Here is a 25,408-nt window from a genome sequence, read left to right as displayed (position 1 = left end):
TCACGCTTTTCCATCTGGCAATCTGATGGACGAGTCTGGGTTTGGAGGTTGCCAGGAGAACGGTACATTTCAGATTGCATTGTGCCAACTGTGAAATTTGGTGGAGGAGGAATTATGGTATGGGGTTGTTTTTCAGGAGCTGGGCTTGGCCCCTTAGTTCCAGTGAAAGGAACATTGAATGCTTCAGGATACCAAAACATTTTGGACAATTCCATGCTCCCAACCTTGTGGGAACAGTTTGGAGCGGGCCCCTTCCTCTTCCAACATGACTGTGCACCAGTGCACAAAGCAAGGTCCATAAAGACGTGGATGACAGAGTCTGGTGTGGATGAACTTGACTGGCCTGCACAGAGTCCTGACCTGAACCCGATAGAACACCTTTGGGATGAATTAGAGCGGAGACTGAGAGCCAGGCCTTCTCGACCAACATCAGTGTGTGACCTCACCAATGCGCTTTTGGAAGAATGGTCAAAAATTCCTATAAACACTCTCCTCAACCTTGTGGACAGTCTTCCCAGAAGAGTTGAAGCTGTAATAGCTGCAAAAGGTGGACCAACATCATATTGAATTCTATGAGTTAGGAATGGGATGGCACTTCAGTTCATAGAATGAGTAAAGGCAGGTGAGCGAATACTTTTGGTAATATAGTGTATATTGCGGCCATGTGTGAGTTTGAGATACTGTGAATTGAGGCCTGCCTGTGGCTTGTGGTCTGAATGAGGTGAGGTTTGAGGGGTTTGTTACACGACACCAAGCAGAATTCTACATTGTGATTACTCAAACCGACTGCATAAACAGTTCTGTGGGGCTGTTGTTGGCAGTAACTCGGCGCGGTGTTTTGGAGTTACCGCATGTGAGGGACAGTATCACATTCAGTTAAATACAGAGTTGCCTTCATAACTTACTTGTAGGGGAACGTTGTGTTTGCATTTTGTAAGAACCCGAGCTGTCGATCCAACAACCTGCACTGCAACTTGTTTCCTGTCATAAAGCAGAGTCAGTGAATGAAACCACCTGAGATGCTGCCCCCCGAAGTAATCTCTTCCTTATGGAAATACACACAGTGCGTTGAGTTAATTGAGGGGAAAACGACAGGCGGTTTAGTCAGCACATTACTGATGAACGGCCAAAATGCATTGTTTGCAGAGAGTCATCGGGGTGTGTCGTCTCGAACTAACTCCACCGCGGCTGAAGCACGAGCTCTTCTCCGCTCACGGCTCACTGGGCTGAGAAATATACAGTAGTAATTTGGGCGTTTTCTGTTTATCCACGCTTGGTGTCCGCTGTCTTTCTAGCTGTCTAAGATCCACTTTGCCTTCTTATTTTAATGTCTCGCCATCTGGAAACTGAACTCAGCGGATTCCAATCAGATATTTGAATTACTAGAAATTCTGTTTTGGTAATATATCATCCTTGACATCCTGTGGTTATAAATTTTCACCCAGTCACAGTTACAATCCCCTTCAAGAGTCGTTCTTGCCCTTTTATACTACTCCGTATCAGATGAGCTGATTAGCTGATGACAAAAAGTGAAGTTGTGACAACGCTATTGCATTTCTTGACAAATGGATTCAGGTGTTCAGGTTTGATTTGGTCAAGTTTGCATTCCTTCAAGTAGAAGAATTTAACTGTTTTTATTGTTCATGCTTTATATATTTCTAACTATTAAAACTTTTTATCCTCTACATTTGCTTAACTACTTTTGATCCATTACTTTAAGTAAACTATTTAAGCTGTTTTTCTTTACTTTTAGCCAGCCTATTTCAACTGTTTATCCATGACTTTAATGTTAACTATTCTAACCATGATCCATTACTTTTAATAAATAATTTCACTGTTTCACTCCGATTACTTTTACCCTGCCATGTTTTAGTTTGAGGGGAAATGGCTCTTTCTTAATATTCCCTCTTCTGCTGACTGAAACGTGTTTATTTGTGATTTGCAAGTTTCTCTCCCTGTTTTTCCTGATTAATGAGCTTTTCAATGCGGACGGTTAAACTGCGTTTCATTTCGCACACATTAGCCTGGCGAGAGACCTGTTGATCGCATTACTAATTGAAGAGAAAGGGCACCATTGTGTGAGACCATGAGAATTGGTTTAGCGGGCAGCTAAAGTGTTCTCTAACTTTGGGCTCTGACATGTAGACCAGCTGGACCAGCAGCTGCCACCTGGCTAATCCTGCCTTGCTGTTCGCTATTCACATGGCACAGTGCAGGCAGCGCTGAGGCGTGTTCTCACTTCTGCCTCCCTCTCAGCTCTTATTTTTTTTTTCCCCCACACACATTTTGGGGTCAACTTAGACTACAATAACAGGTTGTTTTCAAGGTTCTGGTTGACTGACTTCATATTGTTTCTTGAATGCCAAAAAATCTGACATGATAAAACCCATGATATACAACGAAAAGAAAGAACTCAGCATAGGTGGTGTAGAGTAAGGTACAGGATATATAATGATTGATGAGACATGATGAAAACACAAAACAGGCTTTATTTCCTGGCTTTACCTGAAATGAAATTCCACCTCTCTTCTGTCCGGTGATACCGTAGATCTTTTTAATCTCGCCGTCAGCGGTTCCACTCAAACAACATCTAACAATAACTATTTTTCCACTGGTTAAGTGGGCCAGTGTGACTGTAACCACATAAGTGCCAACATCTTTCTTTTCCGCAGCGCACCATTTAAAAACATAAATGTTTTAACTAAAGTTAATGCATCATCATAAGTGAGGGACATCTTTTGAACAGGAAGGAGTACTTGTTATTTGACAGGTAGTTTGTAGCCTGTTCCTTAAAGGGATTAAACACGAGAGAGCTCCAGCATCTTTCATGTTTCTCCTAAAAGAGGAACTCACGCCGTGGATGGAATGTTGGAATTCTGAACAGCAAATGTGCGTGTGACAAAAGTTTTGCGGATTGAAAACGACTGCACGTTATGTTCCAAGTTAGCGATAGAGATCGTTTAGTGGAGACTTCTCACTTCTCCAGCGTCGTGGCAGAGACTTCCTGTTTATACTAACATGAGAGCACCTTGAGCACAAGACACAATTTACGAGAATTTATGTTTTGTATTATTCTGGAGTAGATCTCAGTCTGAAGTGGCCATTACTTCTCTTGGACAGTCATTTTTGTCTAAGTAAGAGCTGCAGGGTCCCGGTCTTCCTCTGAAACAAGTGCTAAAACGCGAGGACACTTTTCTACTGTGCAATTTACCGGCAAGATGAGAGTAAACTACTTCAGCACATCTGTAGATGTTTAATGTCACCCAAATGTCTTATGATAGACGGTGCTGACTGATTGTGATGATTATAAATACTGTTGACCTGACTTAAATGTTCAGTCTGAGCATGTTAAAAATAATAATTAATGTATAGTATTAGTTATTTCTAATAAACTGCGCACTCATTGCTCTGATTCTTGTGCTCCTCTACTGTATGTGACTTGCTGTGCTTGTGTTTTATGGATCAACAGTCATATTTTCCTGCCTATTTGCATTTTTCACTGTTGGCTAATCACTCAAAGAAGGAGAAAAACCTACTTTAATGAGTTTTATTCAGCCCATCGATGATTAATAAGTTAAGAGTTCTAATTCTTGTTCTTATTTCTGATGGGTATTTTGAAAGGCGTTTACTGACCCACTGACCTTTGTGTGATTGTGTGTTGCAGTTTTCTGCTGGTGTTCAGCTGCTTGGTGCTCTCTGTGTTCTCCACCATCCCCGAACACCAGAAGTTCGCCAACCAAGGACTCTTCATCCTGGTAAGACACGTGACTGCTTCAGCATCAATTTTCATACTCTTATTATACGTGGGGTCTCACTTACTGCAGCGTATGTGCTTGCGTATATGTTGACTTGTTTGCCCGCGGAGGCACAGACAGCCATGTAAGCAGGTGGGAGGATTCAGGTGTTGTTGACTGCGCAGGAAATCACAGACACGATCCACTAATCCTAATAGCTATCCCATAATCTCCCCTCTTCCTCTGTGCTCCAGCTGCTTTAGTGAAAGGTAATGGACACCCGCTTTCACCTTCTGAACCTGGCTCGTCTGCTCTCAGCTCTCTCTTCCCACCTTGCTCATCTTCACGTGTTATTTAATGGTGGGACTCCCGTCTTTCACATTCCCTCCGTTCACTCTGTCGATCAATCACCCGGCCATTAGCAGGCAATCAGCCATTAGTGGAGGTTACTTACACAAACATTTGCCCTAATGACTGACTGGTTCAGTGCACCTTAAACTGCCTGTACAGCCTAGAAGACTGATCAAGCAAGAGGGACGAAGAGATAGAGAGAAGACTGACAAAGTGGTGTGTTAATAGGCTGTGACAGCTATGGTGGAACTTAAAGGTTTGAATTCAGTCTTTCATAGAATAAAACAATCTTGCTTTGAAACATTTCAGCCTTTATTTTGCCGACAAGGTCAATTAAAATTATGTTAGCCAAGAACATGTAAATCATTTTGTATCACTGCAGTTCATAAAATTGTTGTGACAATTGTGAACAGGCAGAAAAGGTAAGTGGCGAGGCGCATGTTGTTCGTGCACAGCAGTCTTGATTTCTCTCCATATGAGTCTGAAGTGAGTAGTTGTGTGAGACATTAGCATTGGTTCCAGTATATAATGTGAAATAAGTGCAAACGTGTCAATACAGTTGTGCAGATATGTAGCAGCTACATGTGACTGCTAACAGTCTACTCAAATGCATGATCCTTATTTCAGCACAGTAGAGGCAGAGTGGCAGCTTCACATGATTGGAGACAGTACTTACATCTTACAATTGTTTTATTAATATGAGATTTATTGCCTGAATGTAAGGATTTTATGAAAAAAAAAAACATTTTTATTTGACTTTTAAATGGAAAGAAAAACATGGCCAAAACAATTCTTTACGAAATGGTGGACATTTTGTTTGGGTAATGTGTCAAACGCAACATTCTACACACTGGTGCATGTCACTGACCTGGGTGTCTGTGTCTCTGTATGCGTGTGTGGGTGTGTGTGTGTGTGGTTTGTAGGAGTTTGTGATGATCGTGGTGTTTGGGTTGGAGTACTTCATCAGGATCTGGGCGGCTGGCTGTTGCTGCAGATACCGAGGATGGCAGGGAAGGCTGAGATTTGCCAGGAAGCCCTTCTGTGTCATAGGTGAGTGTGCGTGCGAACAGTTCGCAAACCCACCCCAGAGTCCTGTGTGTGCTCGTGAGAAAATAGTGAAATCTTATCACTTCTTAATGACTCTTCTGTCTGCCCTCCCTCTCTGTAGACTTCATAGTGTTTGTGGCGTCGTTGGCGGTGATAGCAGCTGGGACGCAAGGCAACATCTTCGCCACGTCAGCCCTGCGCAGCATGCGCTTCCTGCAGATCTTGCGTATGGTTCGTATGGACCGACGGGGAGGCACCTGGAAACTGCTGGGCTCAGTTGTTTATGCTCACAGCAAGGTGGGACTGCTAAATATAGTCGCTTTTTACACATGGTTGATTACAAATGCACACTTTGTCTTGTTTATTTTCGAGACACTGGAGAGTAAAAAATTTAAAGTCTACTAATGCGTGGTGGCCTCGTTGTGGTTGTTGTGAGAATAGGAAGGAGGTCGAGGGCTGGAGCTATTAAAATGCCAGCCATTATGGACGGGAGGGATAAGTTGGATAAATAACTTAATAACTCTCAGTGTTGAGGAATATGCGGTGAGTCTACTGATGACCAGCTGTTATCTGATTGCATTCAAACACCAGGCTCCCCTTTAGCCGCTCATTTTTGGCAATTAGCCGTCCGTTTTTGTGCTGACCCAAACACCTCACACCCACCGGACGACCGCACAACGGCGGTGATGATGATGAATTGATGCATCGGGCGTCCAAGCAGAACCGTGCAGCCAAGTCAAAGTGGAAGCCCAAATGTGATGATGATGGGAGTTTAGCCAATAATGATGATAGTGATATGGTAATGACAGCGGGGATTATGATGGTAAGGATGCTGCTGCTGCTGCTGCTGACAGGTGTGATTGATACCCACCTCTCTGTTGCTCTCTCTCAGGAGTTGATTACAGCCTGGTACATAGGCTTCCTGGTCCTGATCTTTGCCTCCTTCCTCGTTTACCTGGCAGAGAAAGACAGCAATGACGACTTCGTCACCTATGCAGACTCCCTCTGGTGGGGGACTGTGAGTACTACATAATGCACACACGAGATTTACAAGATTTAAGATTTACTGCTGGAGTCAATTATTTCCAAAAAAAAGAGATAAGAAACAAGAGGGCAGCAGGCAATACAGACAATATGGGTGAGTAATAATAGTATACAACAATAACATAATAATTACAATAGTAGTGCAACCAATCAACAGTAATACAGATCAAAAGCACTCTACAGTCCTTAACAACTGTGTGCGGTTATGAAATATAATATTTATGATATTTGTTCAGAGGAATTGTCAGGCATCAACAGCAGAGAACTGAGTGCTGTCAAGCTTTGAATTTATGATACTAAGCAGAACATTTAGTTAAAAACGGTTGTATAAACTACAGATTGATATGAGAAAGTGTGACATTCAGGCAGTAAGATTATAGATCAGAAGATCAGCAAACAGTTACATGATTAATAACTAACAACCCCAAATCATGTGATATAATGGATGTTGAATGGACTTTCTATTGTGCTCTCCCAGTCTACTGACCACTCAAATCACTTTACAGCACTTGTCACATTCACCCATCCTCACACATTCATACACTGATGGCAGAGGCTGCCATGCAAAGCGTCAGCCTGCTCATCAGGAGCGGTTTGGGGTTCAGTATCTTGCTAAAGGACACTTCTGTGTGCAGCCGGAGAATCGAACCAGTGACCCTCCGAACACTGATATTCCCGTAGTCGTAATATTCCACCAGTGACAAGTGTAAACCAGTTGGAGTTCAACACCAAGTATTTTCTCGTGTGGAGTTTTTGTACTGTGGACAGCTTAAGCTTGTGTGCCGAACTGAGATATAAAACACACATTAATCATTGAGTTTGGGAGAAAACACAAATGTAGTGTTGTGCAAATGTAATGACACACCTTGCATTTTGTGATCATATTGTGTGTGTTGAGATCATCTATATTTTTCCACCCCACGCAGATTACTCTAACCACTATCGGGTACGGTGACAAGACACCTCGAACCTGGCAGGGGCGACTCCTAGCTGCCAGCTTTGCTCTCCTGGGAGTCTCCTTCTTCGCCCTGCCTGCCGTAAGTCTCTTTTATTGTTATCAACTCACAACCACGCTGGTGGCTCTTCTCATGGCTTTGATTTGACCTCTGACCCGCAGGGAATTCTGGGGTCGGGCTTCGCCTTGAAGGTGCAGGAGCAGCACCGGCAGAAGCACTTTGAGAAGAGGAGGATGCCTGCTGCCAACCTGATCCAGGTAACGGCCACAGTGAGCATGTCGAATGCCAAATCATTTAAAAGATCATTATCGTTTAATAAATTCACACTCCGGCGTTTGACTTTCTATTTCTGTGTCGGTGCGCGTGTGTCTTCCTTTAGGCTGCATGGCGTCTCTACTCCACAGATGCCAAACACTCTTATCTGACAGCCACATGGTACTTCTATGACAGCATGTTGCCTTCATTCAGGTAGGTTCTCCCATCTGTCTCCCTGGATCCAGCCATTAGAAATCTGTGGTTGTCTTGGGTTCTTTGTTTGAAGTGATGTAATAAATGCAGACAGAGATTTCAGAGCTGCATCACAATACTTAGCGATACTTTCGGTTCCTGGTCATACTTTCATATTATTATGAAAAAATATAAAAGTCAAACATCACACAATTGCAAACTTTTTGTCCGACAGGAACCCTGTTTTAAGTTTTAAGATTGGTGTTTCCTCTATTTTAAATTGGGGCCCATTCATTTCAAACGCTTCTGTCACAACTGTACAATTACATTTCCATTACTTTGGTTCTACGCAGTGGTTTCTAATTTAATTAATTTAACTAATTTCTGTTTTGCTTAAAAGGAGGGGAACATGAGAAACACATATAGAAACTCCAGACTTTCAAAACTTTCACTTAAATTCATATATTCACTTCTTCCTCTCAAGTATCCCTCTTCTTTTGAGCGTTTGGACCATTCAAGTGGCCTTTTTGTTGTTTGAGTTTTTTCATATTTTGTTGTTTTTTGTTTTCATTTGTCATGTGTTGTTTTTTTTTTGTTTGTTTTTTTTTTCATTCGTGCACGTGGGTTGTCAGAGAACTGACGCTACTGTTCAGTCACCTCCAGCGACAGCGTAACACCAAGAAGGTTCTCTACAACTCCAACCACACGCTGCTGTCTGGGCTGCGGCCCTACAGCTCCCCCTACCTGTCGGGGGACAGGTACGCACCCCGCCACCTCACACAGCCTCACAGTACATCCAGACAGGTGGCAGAAAGTCAACCCATGCTCATGCACACACACACACACACACACACACAGACCAGAACATTCAACAGGTGTACAAAGAAAATCCAGGTTTCCGGAGCTTTTCTGCACGGACGTGTTGTGTGTCTAACAATGTGTCACTAACGCTGATCTGAGACCACTGTGTTGCAGGCCCTCCCTGTCGCTCCCCCCCCCCGGCTTCTCTGCATCTTTGTCTGCTTAGCTCATACTTTCGCCATCTCCACCGCCTCCCGCTGTTCACTCACTGGTTGCCTCTTCCTGTCTCCCTCTTTCTTTCCCTTTATCTCCATCACATCTTTTTCCGTGCCGTCCACCCTCCATCCTTCATCTGTTCTCAGGAAGGCAGAAGTTCCATGCAGGTTTGTTCTTCAAGTCCAGAGCTGTGCTTGTTGGTTTAAAGGGTTATCCATAGCTAGAGCTGCATCAGGTTCATAACTCCTGTAGCATAAACCAGGGAAAAGAAGGGACTAATGGACTTATGCATGCATTAGATGGGAGAAGCACATTAGTTTACCCGTATCATGCAAGTGTTGCTGGTTGAGATGTCTTTGATTTGAGGGGTTGTTGTCACATCTTGATGTTTACCAGGCTCTCTCTCTCTCGATGAATATGCTCAGGTGACACCTACTACCTTTGCATGACCCTTCACACCGACCTCCTCACTTCTCACTGTGTGTGTGCGTCTCCATAGTCCAAAAATGCCTCTAAGAAGTATATCTTCTAACACTAGGAAAGGGCAATTTGGAGTATTGAGATGCCACACCTCACCCTCTCTTCCTGTTCTTTCCTCACGGGTTCACCATGTACCCAAGCTGTGTCCCAGGACTTCATGTCCTCCTTCACACACACTCCCTGCTCTCCTCTCTGCCCCTCACCCTCTCTCCCTCTGCCTTGTGTGTCTCCCCAGTCAGCTCCTTTCTAAAAAACGGGGTCTCTTCCGGATTCACGCTGGCCGCAAGCAGAGGTATCCACGGCAACGAGCCTGTGCACGGGGAACGATAAAACCAAATCTATAACACCGCTCCTACTCCTTCTTTAACTCACACATGACCTGCTCATCTTGCCTGAAACACTCAAAAAAATTTGTGGACTGGCGCAGTGGCTTGCTTAATGTTGTACATCAGTCATCATTAAAATTGCCTGAGGTAGCAGATGCCATGATATCTGCCTTGTTTCCAACCATATCCCGCAGTTAACAAGCACTGTACTCTGGTCCACAAATGCTTGAGTGAATCATTTATTCACTGTGAAGAAATGCTGTGAATGGATGTTCCTACCAGCTTGGTCTCGTGCTGGAGAAACTAGGGCTGGTTATGCTCGGTTTGTCCTGAGAGCCATGATAAACCATGCGTTGAAAACGCAACAGAAGTCCTCGATGGTTTATGACTGTGGCTGTGTTTTTTTTGATCGAATGTTTCATCAAGCGTATGTGATGAAACGACAAAATAAAACATTCACCCAGCATCTTTTTTTTTTTTTCAAAATTAAAGCTGAAGTCGAAAGAATTTCCCCCGCTCTTGACTTGCTTTATGTTTTCAATCCAGTTATTTGCCTCATTTAAAGTGTTTTCTTGGAGAGAAGGTTTAAATGATTCAGCATGCTGTTCCTATTTCACTTTAGTCATATAACCTTAGAAAATCTGTGTTTGTGCTGTACTTTTAAAAGGTTTCTAAGTGCTAAAATGTCTCCGTTTGCATGCGATACTCCCTCAATGTTTTGGAAAGATTCAGTGAAGTTTACGGTCCTGAATGCATCCAAATCATTGGCTTCCCTTCCTGACAGCATGCAAAGGTCTTTCACTCTATCTTCCCCCATTTCCTCCAGTCTGTGCCTGAAGCGTTTCAGCTTGCTTGTATGAAACGCTGTTCCCACAAACATCCCCCTAACTATTTAAATTTTAATTTAAATGGCCTGCCATAACACACGCACAACAAAGAGTATATCATCGTAAGAAAAAAACAAACAAAAACGTGGGAGTGAACGACTGGGCAGGAATTGCTCTGCAGTGCATGATGTCTGCGTCGCCTTATGGATCCGTGGCAGTGTGTAACATGTAAGTGGCTACAGAGGAGGAGTGGTCTCCAGAGCATGCTATAACGGCAACGTTAGTGGAGAATGGCCGCCAAATAGCTTTCCTGTAAATAGATGACCTCACATACCGTCCTGCCTTGGGTTGTGGTGAGTGCTGTAGAGTGCTTAATGAGACACCTTTTTGTACAGCTGCGCTTTAAAGCCGACGTCTTGATGCTCATTCACTCTGTTGAAGGGATTAGGGGAGCGTGTCTTCATCCTGATGGTGGGTGGAACATTTTCCGCCTCTCCAGCACAACTGCGAGTCTTGAATCAGGTTTCAGTGTGATTTCGCTGAATCAGGTGCTATGATAGGCACATTAAATGAGCAAAACCTCGGGGCAGAATCAGTTTTTAGCATTATCGAGTGGTCCCTGCGGTGCCTCCTAGATAAGTCAGCTAGTCTATCCTTCGCTGAGAAAATGTAAATGTCTGTTTGTGTCCCTGTTTTGTGTGTTTGTTGTAAAGGCCGGAGGCCGTATTTTTGTGTTAAACACTAACAAACTCTTTTCTAACAAGCTCAGGGCGCCCCTCTGCTGCTTCCCTAAACTCCCAGGATAACACAGCTTAGTTTCCCTCTAAGGTCAAACGCATGGACATTGTGATCATTGAGAAAAAAAAAAAAAAAGAAAAGAAAACAGTCCATATCATGATCCAAACTTAATACTCTGCCTTCAGATGTTTGACTATTTTATCCTCACTGTCAGCAGTAAGATTGGCTTCCGGGATCGGATCAGGATGAACAATTCCCGATCGTCCCAGACCATTCGGAACAAGGCGTCGCCGCTTCCCCAGGGCTCCAGTGTCCGCCGCTCTCCCAGCCAGGAGAACGTCCCTGAGGCCACCAGCCCGGGGAAGGTCCAGAAGAGCTGGAGCTTTAATGACCGCACGCGCTTCCGCACCTCCCTCCGCCTAAAACCACGTCCACCTGCTGATGGTACACAACACAAACATTCAAAATACTGTTCATTCACACACACGAGGGTCGTTTCTTGATGACAGCATCTCTCCCTCTGTCTTGGCTCAGTGGAGGGCGTTGGGGAGGACAGTGTGGAGGACAAGCCCTATTGTGACGTGGCCATGGAGGAGGTAATCCCAGCAGTGAAGACACTAATTCGGGCCGTGAGGTGAGAACACGGTGTTAATTTTCCTAAAAATGTTACTGTAGAGAAGATGTACTACACATGCAGTGGTCCTTTCTCAACCCTGTAATGGCCCCACACCGTTTAAAGAAATCGATTCTTCTTTTTTTTTCAACAAATCATTCTTGAAAAATCGTGAGCCATTACCAAAGGGCTGATGTCCAAAAGACAAAAGCAATATCTAAAACTTGATAAAACTTTTTACAAATAAAATGACTTTTTTTTTTTTTTTTTAAACAAATAAACAAAACATAGAAAAATCAGCACAAAGTCGCACAGTATTCATTGCTGTCTCTTGGTCTGGTAGCACATACTGTAAATCTTTGTACAACTACATCATACTACATCATATTTTGTCACAAATGTTTATATAGTGATCTATAATGCTAAATAGGATGACTGAAATGTTAAAAGTAAAAAACAAACAAACAAAAAAAATGTTAGCAATATGATTACCACTACAGTAAAGGACCTCTCTGCCGATTGGTAAAGCATTTTTTTTAAAAACATGTTACTACAAAAGCATCTGCTCTTTCTCTGGTTATGGATTGATTTACTTTTGAAACATCTGAAAAGGTTTGGTGTGTAAAACATCAGGGCATCCCTCGGGGTTATTTGGACATAACATATTGAAGTTGCGTGCAGGAGAGAGCTCGGTAAGGTTTACGGATATACAATGCAAGATACCACAACAAGATTTCCCCTACGAACCAAACAATACGGAGAACCATTAAAGGGCCCCCCTGGTCACTTAAGGAATACAGTCAGGTGAGCAACCTATGCATGCGTATTCAGCCCGTATGCTCTTCTCGGGGTATTTACGGGCTGTGTTAATGGCCGAACAACATGCTGCTCCTCCATTTAGGCGCTGGTGTGTGTCGATTTAGCTGACGGAGTAGAAACGTCCACTTAGGAGGGGAAACTGAGCCCTTTTGCAGGCAGGGTTAGTTCCCTCGAGTGACCTTGTTGCTCAGCTCATTCAGGCCGGTCATGTGTAAGGTGGCGTGATAGTACACACACACACACCAACACACACATATCCATACAGTAAAGCTGAAGGATCCCTGTACATTATGACTGCACAGGGGGAAACGATATTCCTCAGTTTAGACAAGGACAACTGTAATACCAATTGATTAAAAGCGTCGCTGGTATTGATACTGATTGCTGTCATTGTGTCATCTCTTCCTGTAATTCCTCGGCTATAAGCTTCGATGTGTTGTTATAGCCGTGTATGAGAGGCAGATGTCCTTACAACACACATTCGCAGAGTTGGTGCGTAGAGTTTTTCACTGATGGTGGCAGAAAAAAACTACAACTGCTGCTAGCAGACATCTGGTGTTGGGGCCATGCTGGTCTCCAGAGAGGTTTGATGAGAGCGGATTAGAGCGGCTCTCTTTCTGCTCCCTGATGTCAGCGCTGTTTCCCTCGCAGCATCATAGTGGCGTGACGCTGTCTATGCGCTACCATACGTACTCTCTGAAGCCCTTGAATGAAGTGGGAATGTGCCTGGAAATAAACAGAATGTGTGTGTGTGTGGGTGTGGGTGTGTGGCCCAGCTGTTAAAATGCATGTAATCACATCATCGTCTGTTCGATTCCACTTGGGGATCTTAGTTGCATGTCCTAGCGCTTTCTTGCGCGCTGTGTCTTCTGTCTGTATCTACAAAAGAAGATCTTTAAAGTCCCCTTCAACTCAAAAAAGAATATTTTTTCGTCTCTTTCTCACAGTTGAGTGTTTAAGCTTCATTGTGCAGAATTACGTATGTGCAGAGTTTGACAGTAGCCATAGTGAAAGTTTAAATTCTCTCTAGTGACATCACAAATAGTTCGGAATCCAATCCTGGTCCAGTATTAAACGTACGCATGTGTGATGAGGATGCCACTGAGAATGTAATGTAACAGTTAAGTACGAGACATCCTTGTGTGAAAGTATTTCAATTTCATGACATGTTTTCATATTCAGAGATTCATATAATAACAAAGCTAGCATTAACTAAGATGGAGGCTCAACGGTCACACAGTTTCTCTCGACTCTCAGAATAACATTAGTCCATAGCCACATTAGCCGAGCAACATGCTAACACCTGATTGGCCATGCTGAATGACAAAATTAACCGCAAGGCAATTTGTGATGTGAAGCAACTAAATTGTCTGAGATTAAACACACACACATGCATCATACTGTTCTGAGCGGCCAACAACAGAGCAGCTGTGCATAATTAATTCTTACGTACCAAACTAGCCACTAGGCATGAAAAGTGTGGTACGATGATGTAGTGTGATGTCAGGAGGTTGCAGAGTTTGGGCTTTTCAACTTTGAAGACCCTTTATATGCGCACAAACCAAATCTAAAACACTGGAGGAAAAGAAAAGAATGAAAACAGGTCTCTTTTAATGAGAGCGATGGAGCAGATGTAACATTAAGAGTTGTAACAAGACAATAAGGGCTGCACAGTTCATCAAAATATGATTGACATCACAATATGGCGAGTGCAATATCCCAATCACAAGAAACTGACATTTTTCGATAAAGGTAAAATGTGTCACAAAACAGTATTATAGTAAGGAAAATGGAACATGTTGTGGGGAAAATCTACATCAGAAACACATGAAATATCTACCTATCTATCTATCTATCTATCTATCTATCTATCTATCTATCTATCTATCTATCTATTTCATGAACAATTAGGTGGTTACCTGTTTTCCAGTTTGCTGGACGGCAGCCATCAGGTCCGTTAGCACGTTAGCATGAAGCCTCCCCAGCGCTGGTCTTTGCCTCGCTTAGTTGGATTCTCGGATATAAACAAACTGCTCCTCCAAAAAGTTCAGGAGCAGTTGGGCTGTTTAGCTTTCTTTACACTGTCCCAAGACGTGTCTCGGCACCACTGACGTCTCCACGCGGTGACTCAACTTCGCACACTGATGTCTCACAGCAGCTGCGTTTTTCCACACCTGAGCCTCGTTAAGGTACAGGAACTGCTGCGTGTGCGCCTCAGAGACGGTGCGTTTGAGACTTCAGGATATCTCAACGACGCACCTACAGCTTAACCATCCCACCATTGTTTCTCAATGAAAACAAGTTAAAAAGTTCTACATTAAAAAAAAAAAAGAGGAGTTATAACCCTCCATCATGCAGAAGAACGGAAGTCAAAACAGTTCTGTTTTATAAATGTTTTAGGAGCCTCAGTCTCTCACTGGTGCTTCGAATTGAAGTGAATTCTTTAATTCGCTGTGTGACCCTATTCGCATGATGAAACTTAAACTGAATGTACAGCAGCGGTCTGTGGATACAGCGTGATGTATTAATGTTATGCCACAGAGAGCGCTTCAAATGACCTCTCCTCTGGTTCGCACTTGACTCAGCAAATAAGTCTGACCTCAGCTGCTCTGTGCTGCAGACAATAGAAGGGAGGGAGGTCCTGTAGATGGCGCAGGTGTGAAAACAGCAGGTGCTTCACACACACACACACACACACACACACACACACAGATGCAGCATCTTAGCCAAGCATGGTTCATGATTGATTTCTGTGAAACACAGAATTTTGCAGCAGGACTTAGTGCTGAGACTTCACTTCGGAGAGATGCATGTGGTTTATCAGTGCCCGGCTGCCTGGGTAAATGTATACGCTGTTCCGTTTGGGTACGGAGGGAGCACGACGTGAAGAAGACGAGAGGAGGGGGGAGACAAACAAGGCCTGATGTCCTTTTGTCATCTACCCTCCTCTGGAACGACAAAAAACTGTCACACGAAACACCACATTTCTGCCCATTTGCAGTCTCAGATGAAGCTCCCGCTTTGTAAAAAAAAAAATCTCTCGGACATGACTTCTATTTATAACCATTTCATCTTGAGTCCGCGTCATCAGTTTCTGACGCACATTTTTAAAGTAATAAAAACGTCTACGCATTGTGTTTTTCTGTAAGAACATGCGCTGTAGCTTGTACGTCGGATTTTGTTCGCGTCGCAGGTCGGTAGTCTTATCTAGTGACGAATCAGACTTGCCCCTTGCAGTGGCTCGCCTGACTTGGCCCAGCTAGAATATCTGTCAGCATAACAGTCATTTTCAAGTCCCAGATAAGACCCTGCCATTGGAGACTATCAGGGATCCACCTTTGCTGAATTGCGAAAAATATTTGGACTAGCTATGCAAGCATTTCGATGACACCCCCTGTCCCTCCAATCGCTGTGCTTTCGCATCTTGACTTCCGAACACGGTGTAATATCTCTCCGTGAGCTGTGCAAGCTGCACCGTGCCACTGCCAGTGACTTTTGCACTGTAGCTGGAAGTTTTTTTTTTCTTCGGTGGGGAGTTGGGGGGGGGGGGTGCCCACAGTCACACCTTACCATGTATCATGAACGGGCCAAGAGAGAGAGAGAGAGTCAGCGTTTTGAGGAAACCCTCCGAGGATCCAAATCAAAAAGCCCCCACCCACCCCATCCCCCGTTCTCCCCCAACCTTTTCTCTCACCCACACCTGAGACCCACCCTGGCAAAAAAATCTGCATCTACCTGCAGAATAAGAAAAGACGGGCTGCAAAAATACCCCCAAACGCAGGAGTCATCAAGAAACAGAGCGCCGCTGCCACCCCCAAGCCTCCTCCTCCTCCTCCTGCTTCTGTTCTCCTTCCGCTCACACCTTTCCTTCATTTTTTTTTTTTACAACACGGGTCACTGTACAAAAAAAAAAAAATGCAAGTGCTGCAGACCCCGACAAAGGTTACGGCGGTTATTTCAGAGAGTGACCCCCGCTCTCAGAGTTCAGATTTCACTTGCTCCTTCTTAACCCACATGTGTAGGTGTGTGCAGGGTGTGTAGGTGCATTGCATTTGTGGCATCTTTTTTTTTTGTGTTTGTGACGTTTTTCCCAGAAACAGCTGAGTGCTTCTGATCTTCCGCCTCCCGGACCTTTGATGTGATTTCTTTTTTCTCCCTCCCTTGAAGGCCACTGAGAGTATTATAGTGGACTTAGTGGTCTGGTTGTGTGAGATAGGATTCCCTCGTAAAATAACCCCCCCCGTCCCAACCCCCCCGTCGCCCTCCACTCTCGCCATCTCTCCCAGCTTGACTTGTGGCGCAATCCATCACAGGGCGAGATGACAGCTCGAGTGTGTATATTTTGTTTTTGCTTACATTTGGCGTTTCCAGGCCTTGTGCGGAGCCAGCATCTCTGAGCTGCCTATCACGTAAGTGATTAGAAGGGAATTGACTGACCCACCCGGAGCACAGCACATGCCTTAACTTCCTTCCTCCGCTCCCTTCCCATTATCTCTTGCACATCCTCCACTCCCCCCCCCCCCACCCCCTCAGCCCTCATGACGTCTGACTCCCTCAGAGGAGGTTGTCAGTGATGTGCTCGCCGGGCGCAGTACTGCTGGGTCAACATTCCTACGTGTGATTCCCCCACATGTGGGCGGTGATGATGAGCTGTGTGCGCTTGGGACTCGCAGCAGCTGTTGTTCACCAGTGGCAACGACGTGGCTGTCAAACTGAGAAAAGAGCAGAAACAAGGGAAAGCTCAGAGGTGTGTGTGTGTGTGTGTGTGTGTGTGTGTGTCACACATTACTGTCTGCGGATTTGCTGAAACAGCAAGTACTGATAAGCAAATGTCTCTTGGAGATGTTGTCATCATCACAATATATCCACATGGCTTGGTGCGATGCGACTCCGCTCCCTTTATGGGGCTGTTTGTGGATGATAAGGTCACCGTGACTGTGATTAATCTTGTTATTCTCCGGGTCCCCCGCACCGTTTGATAGCTGTCCTGCATTTTCCCAAAGGTTTACTGTACGTCTAAATGTGCGGATGTGCTGTGCGAGGCTCTTCAAAGGTTCTAAGTGAAGCGTTAACAGTGAATCTCGTGTGTGTGTGTGTTTTCTGAAGGATCTTAAAGTTCCTGGTGGCCAAGAGGAAGTTCAAGGAGACGTTGCGTCCGTATGACGTGAAGGACGTCATAGAGCAGTACTCGGCTGGACACCTGGATATGCTGGGTCGTATCAAGAGCCTGCAGACGCGGTAGGTTGCACACGACAAAAAAAAAAAAAAGAGTGAAAAATGTTCACGTGCCTTCGAACCTACCTTCTCAACGGAAGTCCGACATTTTGGGAACTGCACAGTTTTTGCACTGTATCAGAAATAAAATACAGCTGAAATAAAATATCATGGAAAAGAGAAACAGGAAACAGATTTTATATTGTGCGGTACTTCGCTTAGTTGCAGAAAACACTATAAATGATTTTTACTAACATTTCATCTTGAAAGACAAAAAAATGATGAGCCAGGGAAACGTGACAGCTCTTCACAGAATCCTCCTGGATAATTCAAACATCGCCAGTTTGTCTCTGTTTCTGCCCGTCCAGGCGTTGACGCTGAAAATGGAGTCTTCGCCCTGCAAGGTGTTTTCAAAAAAGGTCCATTTTCAGTGGAAGGGAAGAGACCCCTCACCCTAACCCTAAAGGCCAAAATGAGCTCAGCTTAACGTTAGGACTGGTCACAAGGGGGAAACAGCTTTTCTGGCTCTGTCCAAAGGTAATAACATCTGCCTACCAGCACCTCTGAAGGTTATTAATCTGCCCAAAAATATAATGTTAAAGTGACTATTTCTTGACCAGGAACAGTGACTTTCTGGAGTTTTGTTGTCACAGCCAACTCAGACTGTGCTCCTGGCCAAGAAACAGTCTTGTAATGGATAATTTCAAGTAACTTTGCTTTAGAGGTGCTGGTAGGTGGATTTTGTCGCCTTTGGACGAAGCCGGACGAGCTGTTCTCTCCCGTTTCCAGTCTCTGTGCTAAGCTAAGCCAGCGGTAGCATTCGTAGGGTGTAGGTAATAATTACTGCACAGAGAGGGTGGAGTTTCCCTAAATTTCAAACTACTCCTTTAAGCTTAAACCAAATCAATAAAAAAGGCTTACCAACCTAGATCCTGTGAGTCTTAAGTCGACATCATATTCATTGTCATCTGTTGTTGTGTATAAGGGTGGACCAGATAATTGGGCGAGGAGCCGGCCAGCCCGATAAGAAGGCGCGCCCTGAAAAGGGAGAGAAGACGCCACCAGAACTGGACCCGCTGGATGAGCTAAGCATGATGGGACGCGTAGTCAAAGTGGAAAAACAGGTAAGGGAAAGAGTTTGATTTGTGGAGCCGTGCCGTCCGCACGAACATGTAAACCAGGAACAAAAACCTCAGTGGATTGCTTTCATTCACACTGGTCGAGCTGTTAAAAGGACAGGAAGTGCAGTAAACTGAAAGCAGGAAATGATGCACTTTGGTATTTAAGAGCTGAAGTCCCTGTTCAGCTATCTCAGGAGTTATTATTCTTTTATTTCTACAGCTCCTAAGTGGATTTGACAGCAAATGGCTAAGACTCACGGGATATGTTGTTTTTGAACGATAACAAATGTCACCATCCACCCAAACTCTAACTCTAGAAACATGTTTCATCTCATTTAGAGAGACAGATGAGCTGGTGCCAAAGAGGCCTGACATATTTCGATCTGTGTGTGTTCGTTCAGGTACAGTCTATAGAAAACAAGCTGGACCTCCTGCTCAGCTTCTACTCCCAGTGCCTGAAGAAAGGCTCGTCCAACTTCACCCTGTCCACCCTCCTGGACCCCGACCTGACGTCTGACTACCAGAGCCCCACGGACCAAAGAGACCTCTTCCCCTCCGCTAACACGCTCAACATCTCCATGTCTGAGAGCGGCAACTTGGAATGACAGCGAGACGAGCGGTCCTGGGGCTGCTGGAACACAAACCCTTTACAGTTACGTCTCCCTGCAGCCCTCACTCCGAGCAGCCTGACCTTGTTGTCCTCTACTCGCTTCATTTCATGCCTGTCTGGGATGTTTTTTTCGTTTTACCCCTCCATCCCCTCGTCTTTATTCCTGACGTGAATGTGTTTCCAGAGGCCACCAGATGGCCCCACCTGACAAGGAGCCTCAGCCAAGGCTACGCACTGCACACTCTCAGCCCGGCGAGATGAGGATAGAGGTGGAGAGGACACGTGAACAACTATGACTTGACTACTGAACCACTACCCCTCCCCGCTTTCACCTCTTGCTATATATCTATGCCTACGTTTAAGCTTCAACTGTAGATACTCAGACACTTAGCGTTGGATTTTTGTAAGTCTTTGGAGAAATCTTTTCCTCCCGCCTTCATTTCTGCTTAAATCGACTGACTGACAGTTTGCAAGTGCCATGCCAGTCATTTGTTCAGTACCTTAAGATGGTTGCAATGGGTCCCAAACCACCAGACGAACAAAGACGCGACCTGGGCGGACAGACTGGGCTGACAGCCACCTTGCCAAAGCACCAAGACTCCACGGTACACCTCCCACCCCAAACAAGGGAGTTTTAAACATGTAAACCCTGCTGTAATCGCCCAAAACAGAGCCAGGAGAATGTGTCAGAGTGACTGATGTATATTGTACATCGTTGTTTGTTTTCATCTCCATTCCCGCTCTCAGAAGTTATTTCTCGTACAAGCCCACTTGCAAAAAAAAATTTAAATAAAAATACCCCCCTCCTCCCCAAGAGATGAGTTTGGCTGGCATTCAAGCAAAGAATGTTGCTACTTATTTAGGATTCATAGAGCCAAAATGTCCTTTCACAGTGTCCAGTAACAAGCCCTTTAAACCTCTCTGTCTTGCAGCCCGCCTCGCTAAGACGTGCATGTTCCTCAGACCAGTCCTGTAGATGAAACCTCACTGATCCCCAGCCAGAATTTAGACGTTTATGTCATCATGTTTTTGTTTTTGTTTTTTTTTCCACACCGCTCACATCTAGCCTCAGGTCAGGCAGACGGTAATACATCGCAACCTTTCTCACAGTCATCGGACGCAAAGTGACTTTTTTGGCCAGTTTTGAACAACCAACAACCTGTAAGGTGTCCAGGTCTAACGCATGAAATCCAGGCTATCCTCCTCATGAATGCACGTGTCTTAGGAAATGGCTCCAGCCTTACAGCCCTACTACGAACAGACAGCGTGCCGGGCTGGGCTTCGTCAGTCCACCTCTCTCTCTCTCTTCGCTCTTTTCTGGTTCTTTCTCGTACATGTTTGACGCACAGCGGACGCTCTGTGCCTGTGGACAAAACTGGAGAGTGCACAAAATGCACACACATACGAACACGACGAAAGCAATTCCTTTACTTAAATACTTTGGCACTTGATAACTATAACACGTTTTTTGTTTTGTTTTTTTTTGTCTTTGTTTTGATTTCTTTACTGTAATTATGTTCATGCACTCGATTTTGTGTAACTAATAATGGCAGATTTCGATGTTTTGTTTTTTTTTATTGATTTTGGTTGTTTAAGTGAATGTAGGAGACAAGTTAATATATTTAATTCATTTAAATACGATCTTTAACAAAATGTAGCATTTTCCTTTCTTCATTTTTTGTCGAGTTGAATCATCGATGACACAACTGTAACTACTCACAGCTGATCAGGTTCGCACTCACCACTCGCAGAGCTCGTGTATATTTTTTTAACGTCATCTGATAATTGCTGCCAGCCTTCCACCAAGAAAACACTCTGTCTGTCCCTGCAAGCGATTCAGTTATTTGGTCCGGTCAAGCCAATTGACTCAGGTGCTCCATTTTCACATTCAAACCAAGCCTAGACTTCAATCAGTGAATGTACTACGTTGTTCCAGTTGATGCTCTTGCTGCCATTTGGGAATAAAATGGCACCTCAGAAATTGCTATTGGCATCATACAATTTTGCATTAATTTAATAGAAAAAAAAAAAACGCTAGCCGAGATGCCTACTTATTAGAGGCATTATTAGAGTGAACACTTCACTGTCACCTGGAATGTTGAGCTTCAGGAAAATGTATGTGAGACCACTGTATTGCATGTTGTTGTTAGTGGTGGCCCCAGTGTTAGAGGAAGAAGAAGAAAAAAAAAAAAACTTAAAAAGGATGTCTCCTGTAAAAGGAAATGACCTGTGCCTTCTATGTCCTCGTTCTGTTACTGATAGAGTTTTGTCTCAAACTTAAATATTAATGCTGCTTTAAAGAGTGTTTCAGAGGGGGTAACACATGAGGATAGCCATGCTCTAACCTTGATCAAACTAAAGAAACACCTCCAAATCAATTGTTGTGAACTTGTAATTCTAGGGTTTAGGTGCTGCAACCTTTGATATTTTCTGATAATAATACTGTTAGTACTATGTTTAGCATATCATTGTAACCTCCTCGCATCCACACCCTCACTGTATGTAAACACCAGATCCAGAGGCTGGAGGCATGGACATTTGTACTGTCAGAGGACAAACTCTGCACATAAGCATGTCACGTAGAGCAAAATATGGCTTCCACACAACTACCTCTGAGGCCACTAGGGGGCGCTAGAATAGATATCTGAGTATGAGAAACCGATTGTCTAACTGACTGAATGCTATGCATGACTCAATCTGCACGTTCTCTCTTTTCTCTTTTACCATTCTGTTCTTCTTCACGACGCCCCACGATCCATCGTTCACTGACTTGCTGCCATTTGACATTCCAGCTCGTTGCCCTTTAACTGCTCTCTTAGGTCGTAGAACTGTTGTTGAAATGAAACACACTGATCAAAGCAATAAGCGAAAGGCCAAGCCGACAAAGTCTTCCAATTCCAATTGATGTAGCTACTGGTTGATGAAATATGGCGCTTACTTTGTTTTCTAATCTAATGCACACCTCTATTTGATATTTTAAAGAGATATGAAAATGTGTATCTGCTGAGGTTAAATTAGCTCACTTGACTAACTTATTAATTTATTTGTTTCAATAAAGCTCTTTGGACTGTATGCTGACTGTGGTCTCCTTTTTGTGCCGAAAGTATTCCAATCAATGCTGTGTGAGTTTGGGCAAATATTCAGCAATGGAATCTAACCGCTGTTAGTCCACTCCACTCCATTTTGGAGGCAAATATTTTACTTTCTATTGTGCTACATTGATTTAATAATATTGGTAACAATTTACTTTGCAGATTGTATGTTGCATCCGAGTGAGGGCAGCACATTTTTCAATTAATTTAATTTATTCGCAATCGGATTAACACAAAGACCAAATCCAAAAATCAAAAAAGATGCTGAATATAATAATAATCATATTATTATAATCAGTCAACCCAGGGTATACAGTATACATACATGCACATACTGTATATGTAGTACGATTCACTTTTACCTGTGCTTTAGATACTAAGTATATTAGGTACATTTAATTTGAGATACTTTAAGACCTTTTACTTAAGTACACTATGCTGACATTAGCATTTACCAATCAAATTTCTCCCAACAATTGAGTAGGAAAGCTGACTGACTGCAGTGTTCTCATCCTTTAAGCTCCCAGTCTGAGCTCGTGTTTTTACATACATATATCCACCAGGGGTCTGACAAGTTCTGCAGGAAAATGATCAGTTCTACGCTGTCACTGCGTGAAATGCCCTACACCGTAGCAGTGGTAGAACAAAGTCACGTGTCGTTTGAAGGGGTCGACAATCAAATAGGCAAACGTCTGCTTCTCTTCTCTCCTCCCGGGGTAGCATCTCCCAGACTCGTCCTACAGAAAATATAACACAAAAAATATAAGAACAGCTACATTTTTGGCCAAGATGCATCGTTTGCAAATCATATGCAAATCATATCAATATACAGATGTTAAGTTAGTATATGGTATGTTTACATGAATTGAATTTAACGGGTATCTTAAAATGGCTTTGAATCATCAGCCAATTCAAAGTCACAACTGCATTTAATCTGACAAATACATGAACTGGTATGCATGGGAATTTAATTGGCAAAAACAGACATTCAACCAGTCACTTACATAAGCCCAGACTCTGAGGACTGTGGACACAACACTGATCTTCTTAGTCTCTGGATCCTTCTGAACACTACATTGCAAAGGGTGGTAAGTAATTAGTAGATCACAACGAAGCTAGTGATGGACATGTATGATTTCAGCAGAGATGGTCAGATTCTGCCCACCTGATCAGGTCTTTATAGATTTGCTTTGTGGTGCTGATGTAAGGATCGATGGTGTCTTCGTACTGACAGAGCTCTCCTCCGACACACAGGTGCTCGAAGATGCGAAACAGAAACTCTCCCCGCTCCTCCCTCCCAACCACGTAGTAGTGCTCAGAGTCCTCCTCCTGCAACATCTGGAGGAGCGGAGGGAGACTTGTTTGAATCCGTGCCAAAAATGATTAAGATGGACAAACAGGTGGATGAGGAAAGAGTAACTGACCCGTCTGAGTTCATCATAGTCGGGGTAGACATCATGAAAGCATTTAACTACATGTCCAGAGGGCCTCAGGATCCCACAAGAGTAGATTGGGTCAAACAGCTCCATGGAGACCTGAGTGCACGGCACCAGCTCCACATCAACACACACCACTGGCTTGTCTACAAGAAAAACACACACAGAAGTCCAAAACATTCCACTGAGATTTGACTGCCAATATTGTCCAGCAGATGGGATCAATTTCATACTATCAGTGATGAAAAGGCTTCCTGGGGGGACATGACATACCGAGAGGCACCCAGGCTCCGGCCTTCAGCTCTTTGGACAGGCTGGATACCACATCAGGGTCTCTGAAGAAACACTGCGCACCCACAGGGGGACACCAAGCATTCACATATGATTGAGTTCAGTGAGATACATTATCAAAACAGACAACCAGTAAATGTTGTTTTTCATGAGCTTGAGAAGCAGCACATTTTTTTTTCTAGAGGCCAATTACATTGTAATTTAAGACTGGTATGATGGGTCTTACCAGTGCAAACCTCTCACTGTTGTAAGGGTAAAATGTCTGGTCAAAGCTGTAAGACCGAGCAGAGAGCCTCCCCAGCATGGACCTGAAATCAACACAGGTATTAAAACACAAGCTAAGCTAACCTACAACACAGCTAATGACTGACAGTACAAACCAACACCAACAACAACAACAAAAAACACTTAGATTAACTCTTTTTTTCCTGTCCTCACCATTTCATAAACAGCGCCAAAGTGTCTTTATCCTGTAGAAAGGGGAGTTTCTTGGACGGAAGAGGACTGAAAGAAAAAGTTTTGTCAAAGTCCCATTTCTCTCCAGCCATCTTCTTCTTCTTCTTCTTCTTCTTCTTTTTTTTTTTTTTTTTTTTTTTTACTGAGTATTTGTGTTGTTAGCCTTTAAACTAACAGAGGGTTCACTCGTGTTCAGAAATAAGTGACAGGTTTGTAGGCGATTACGGGCCAATCAGCGGCAGGTGTGCTCACTAACAGCCAACCAGCGTCCTCTTCGAACGGTTTGTCTCGGTTAACACGGAGTAATGACAGAGTGGGTAATCACGCTTCTCCACCCATCTTAGAAGATTCGTTTACATGTTGCCTTGACAACGGACTCTGCTATGCCGCTAACGGTCTTTTTCAAAAAGCTAGCATTAATATCGCCACAACTTTGACTGTAATTGGGATTTTGTCGAGTTAACGTGGTGTTTTTTTCCCCCAGAAGTGTTTGTACTAAACTCGAGACACGTATTGAATTAGTTCCATAGTGTCGTACTGGATGAATAAAGGTTTACCTGCAGCAGACAGACGACATGTGTCTTCACAGCCACCAGAGGGGGACCTTGTCTTCTTTTACAAACACTCGTTCACTGGGTGAAGGCTGCACTGTTTCTGATTTCTGTTGTGTTTCTTATATCCATTCGTCTTTCCACCTCAGTGCCCCTGCACCACCATCTCCATAATGATCTCATCCGGCTCATGGCCTCATTTTTTGTTCTCGCTCATACAGGCGGGTTTGTGCCATCA

General features: G+C 43.9%; 2 protein-coding genes across 9 annotated transcripts in view; one reads left to right on the top strand and one right to left on the bottom strand.

Annotated features, from left to right (window-relative positions):
• Positions 1-22,416, top strand: part of LOC119016892 (potassium voltage-gated channel subfamily KQT member 4) — a 49,856-nt gene extending 27,440 nt beyond the window's left edge. The window contains exons 2-15 of one of the 6 annotated variants that reach the window (XM_037093246.1): positions 3,665-3,755; positions 5,009-5,135; positions 5,254-5,429; positions 6,025-6,150; positions 7,103-7,213; positions 7,294-7,389; positions 7,512-7,600; positions 8,212-8,337; positions 9,312-9,368; positions 11,182-11,411; positions 11,502-11,601; positions 17,506-17,637; positions 18,599-18,737; positions 19,136-22,416. In XM_037093246.1, coding sequence (XP_036949141.1) covers positions 3,665-3,755; positions 5,009-5,135; positions 5,254-5,429; positions 6,025-6,150; positions 7,103-7,213; positions 7,294-7,389; positions 7,512-7,600; positions 8,212-8,337; positions 9,312-9,368; positions 11,182-11,411; positions 11,502-11,601; positions 17,506-17,637; positions 18,599-18,737; positions 19,136-19,339 — 1,804 coding nt within the window. In that variant the 3' untranslated portion in view covers positions 19,340-22,416. Of the gene's footprint in view, positions 1-3,664; positions 3,756-5,008; positions 5,136-5,253; positions 5,430-6,024; positions 6,151-7,102; positions 7,214-7,293; positions 7,390-7,511; positions 7,601-8,211; positions 8,338-8,742; positions 8,764-9,311; positions 9,369-11,181; positions 11,412-11,501; positions 11,602-17,505; positions 17,638-18,598; positions 18,738-19,135 lie in introns of all 6 variants that reach the window. The other 5 variants (XM_037093250.1, XM_037093249.1, XM_037093248.1 and 2 more) reach the window with 5 other exon arrangements.
• A 213-nt stretch (positions 22,417-22,629) lies between these two features.
• Positions 22,630-25,408, bottom strand: cfap300 (cilia and flagella associated protein 300). Of its 3 annotated transcripts, XM_037093254.1 has the most exons (8): positions 25,177-25,408; positions 24,602-24,667; positions 24,390-24,471; positions 24,146-24,218; positions 23,861-24,018; positions 23,602-23,774; positions 23,441-23,507; positions 22,630-23,173 (listed from the first exon to the last, which is right to left on the bottom strand). In XM_037093254.1, exons 1-8 carry the CDS (start codon positions 25,194-25,196, stop codon positions 23,042-23,044), a joined length of 771 nt encoding a protein of 256 aa, XP_036949149.1. In that variant the 5' UTR covers positions 25,197-25,408; the 3' UTR covers positions 22,630-23,041. The 3 variants fall into 3 exon arrangements, with proteins under 3 accessions (XP_036949149.1, XP_036949150.1, XP_036949148.1); XM_037093255.1 differs by lacking the exon at positions 24,602-24,667 and having other exon boundaries at positions 25,177-25,407; XM_037093253.1 differs by lacking the exon at positions 25,177-25,408 and having other exon boundaries at positions 24,602-25,166.

This window comes from Acanthopagrus latus, chromosome 3, assembly GCF_904848185.1.
Source record: "Acanthopagrus latus isolate v.2019 chromosome 3, fAcaLat1.1, whole genome shotgun sequence".
Classification (NCBI taxonomy): domain Eukaryota; kingdom Metazoa; phylum Chordata; class Actinopteri; order Spariformes; family Sparidae; genus Acanthopagrus; species Acanthopagrus latus.
This window is presented reverse-complemented; position numbering and strand designations above follow the sequence as displayed.

What these genes read in the sequence shown, in the direction of transcription:
- cfap300 (XM_037093253.1), bottom strand. Translation starts at nt 24,711, where the DNA reads ATGGCTGGAGAGAAATGGGACTTTGACAAAACTTTTTCTTTCAGTCCT. An exon ending in ATCTATAAAGACCTGATCAG is followed by an intron (nt 23,508 to 23,601) that starts GTGGGCAGAATC and finishes TTTGCAATGTAG; the next exon opens with TGTTCAGAAGGATCCAGAGA. An exon ending in TCCTCAGAGTCTGGGCTTAT is followed by an intron (nt 23,174 to 23,440) that starts GTAAGTGACTGG and finishes TATTTTCTGTAG; the next exon opens with GACGAGTCTGGGAGATGCTA.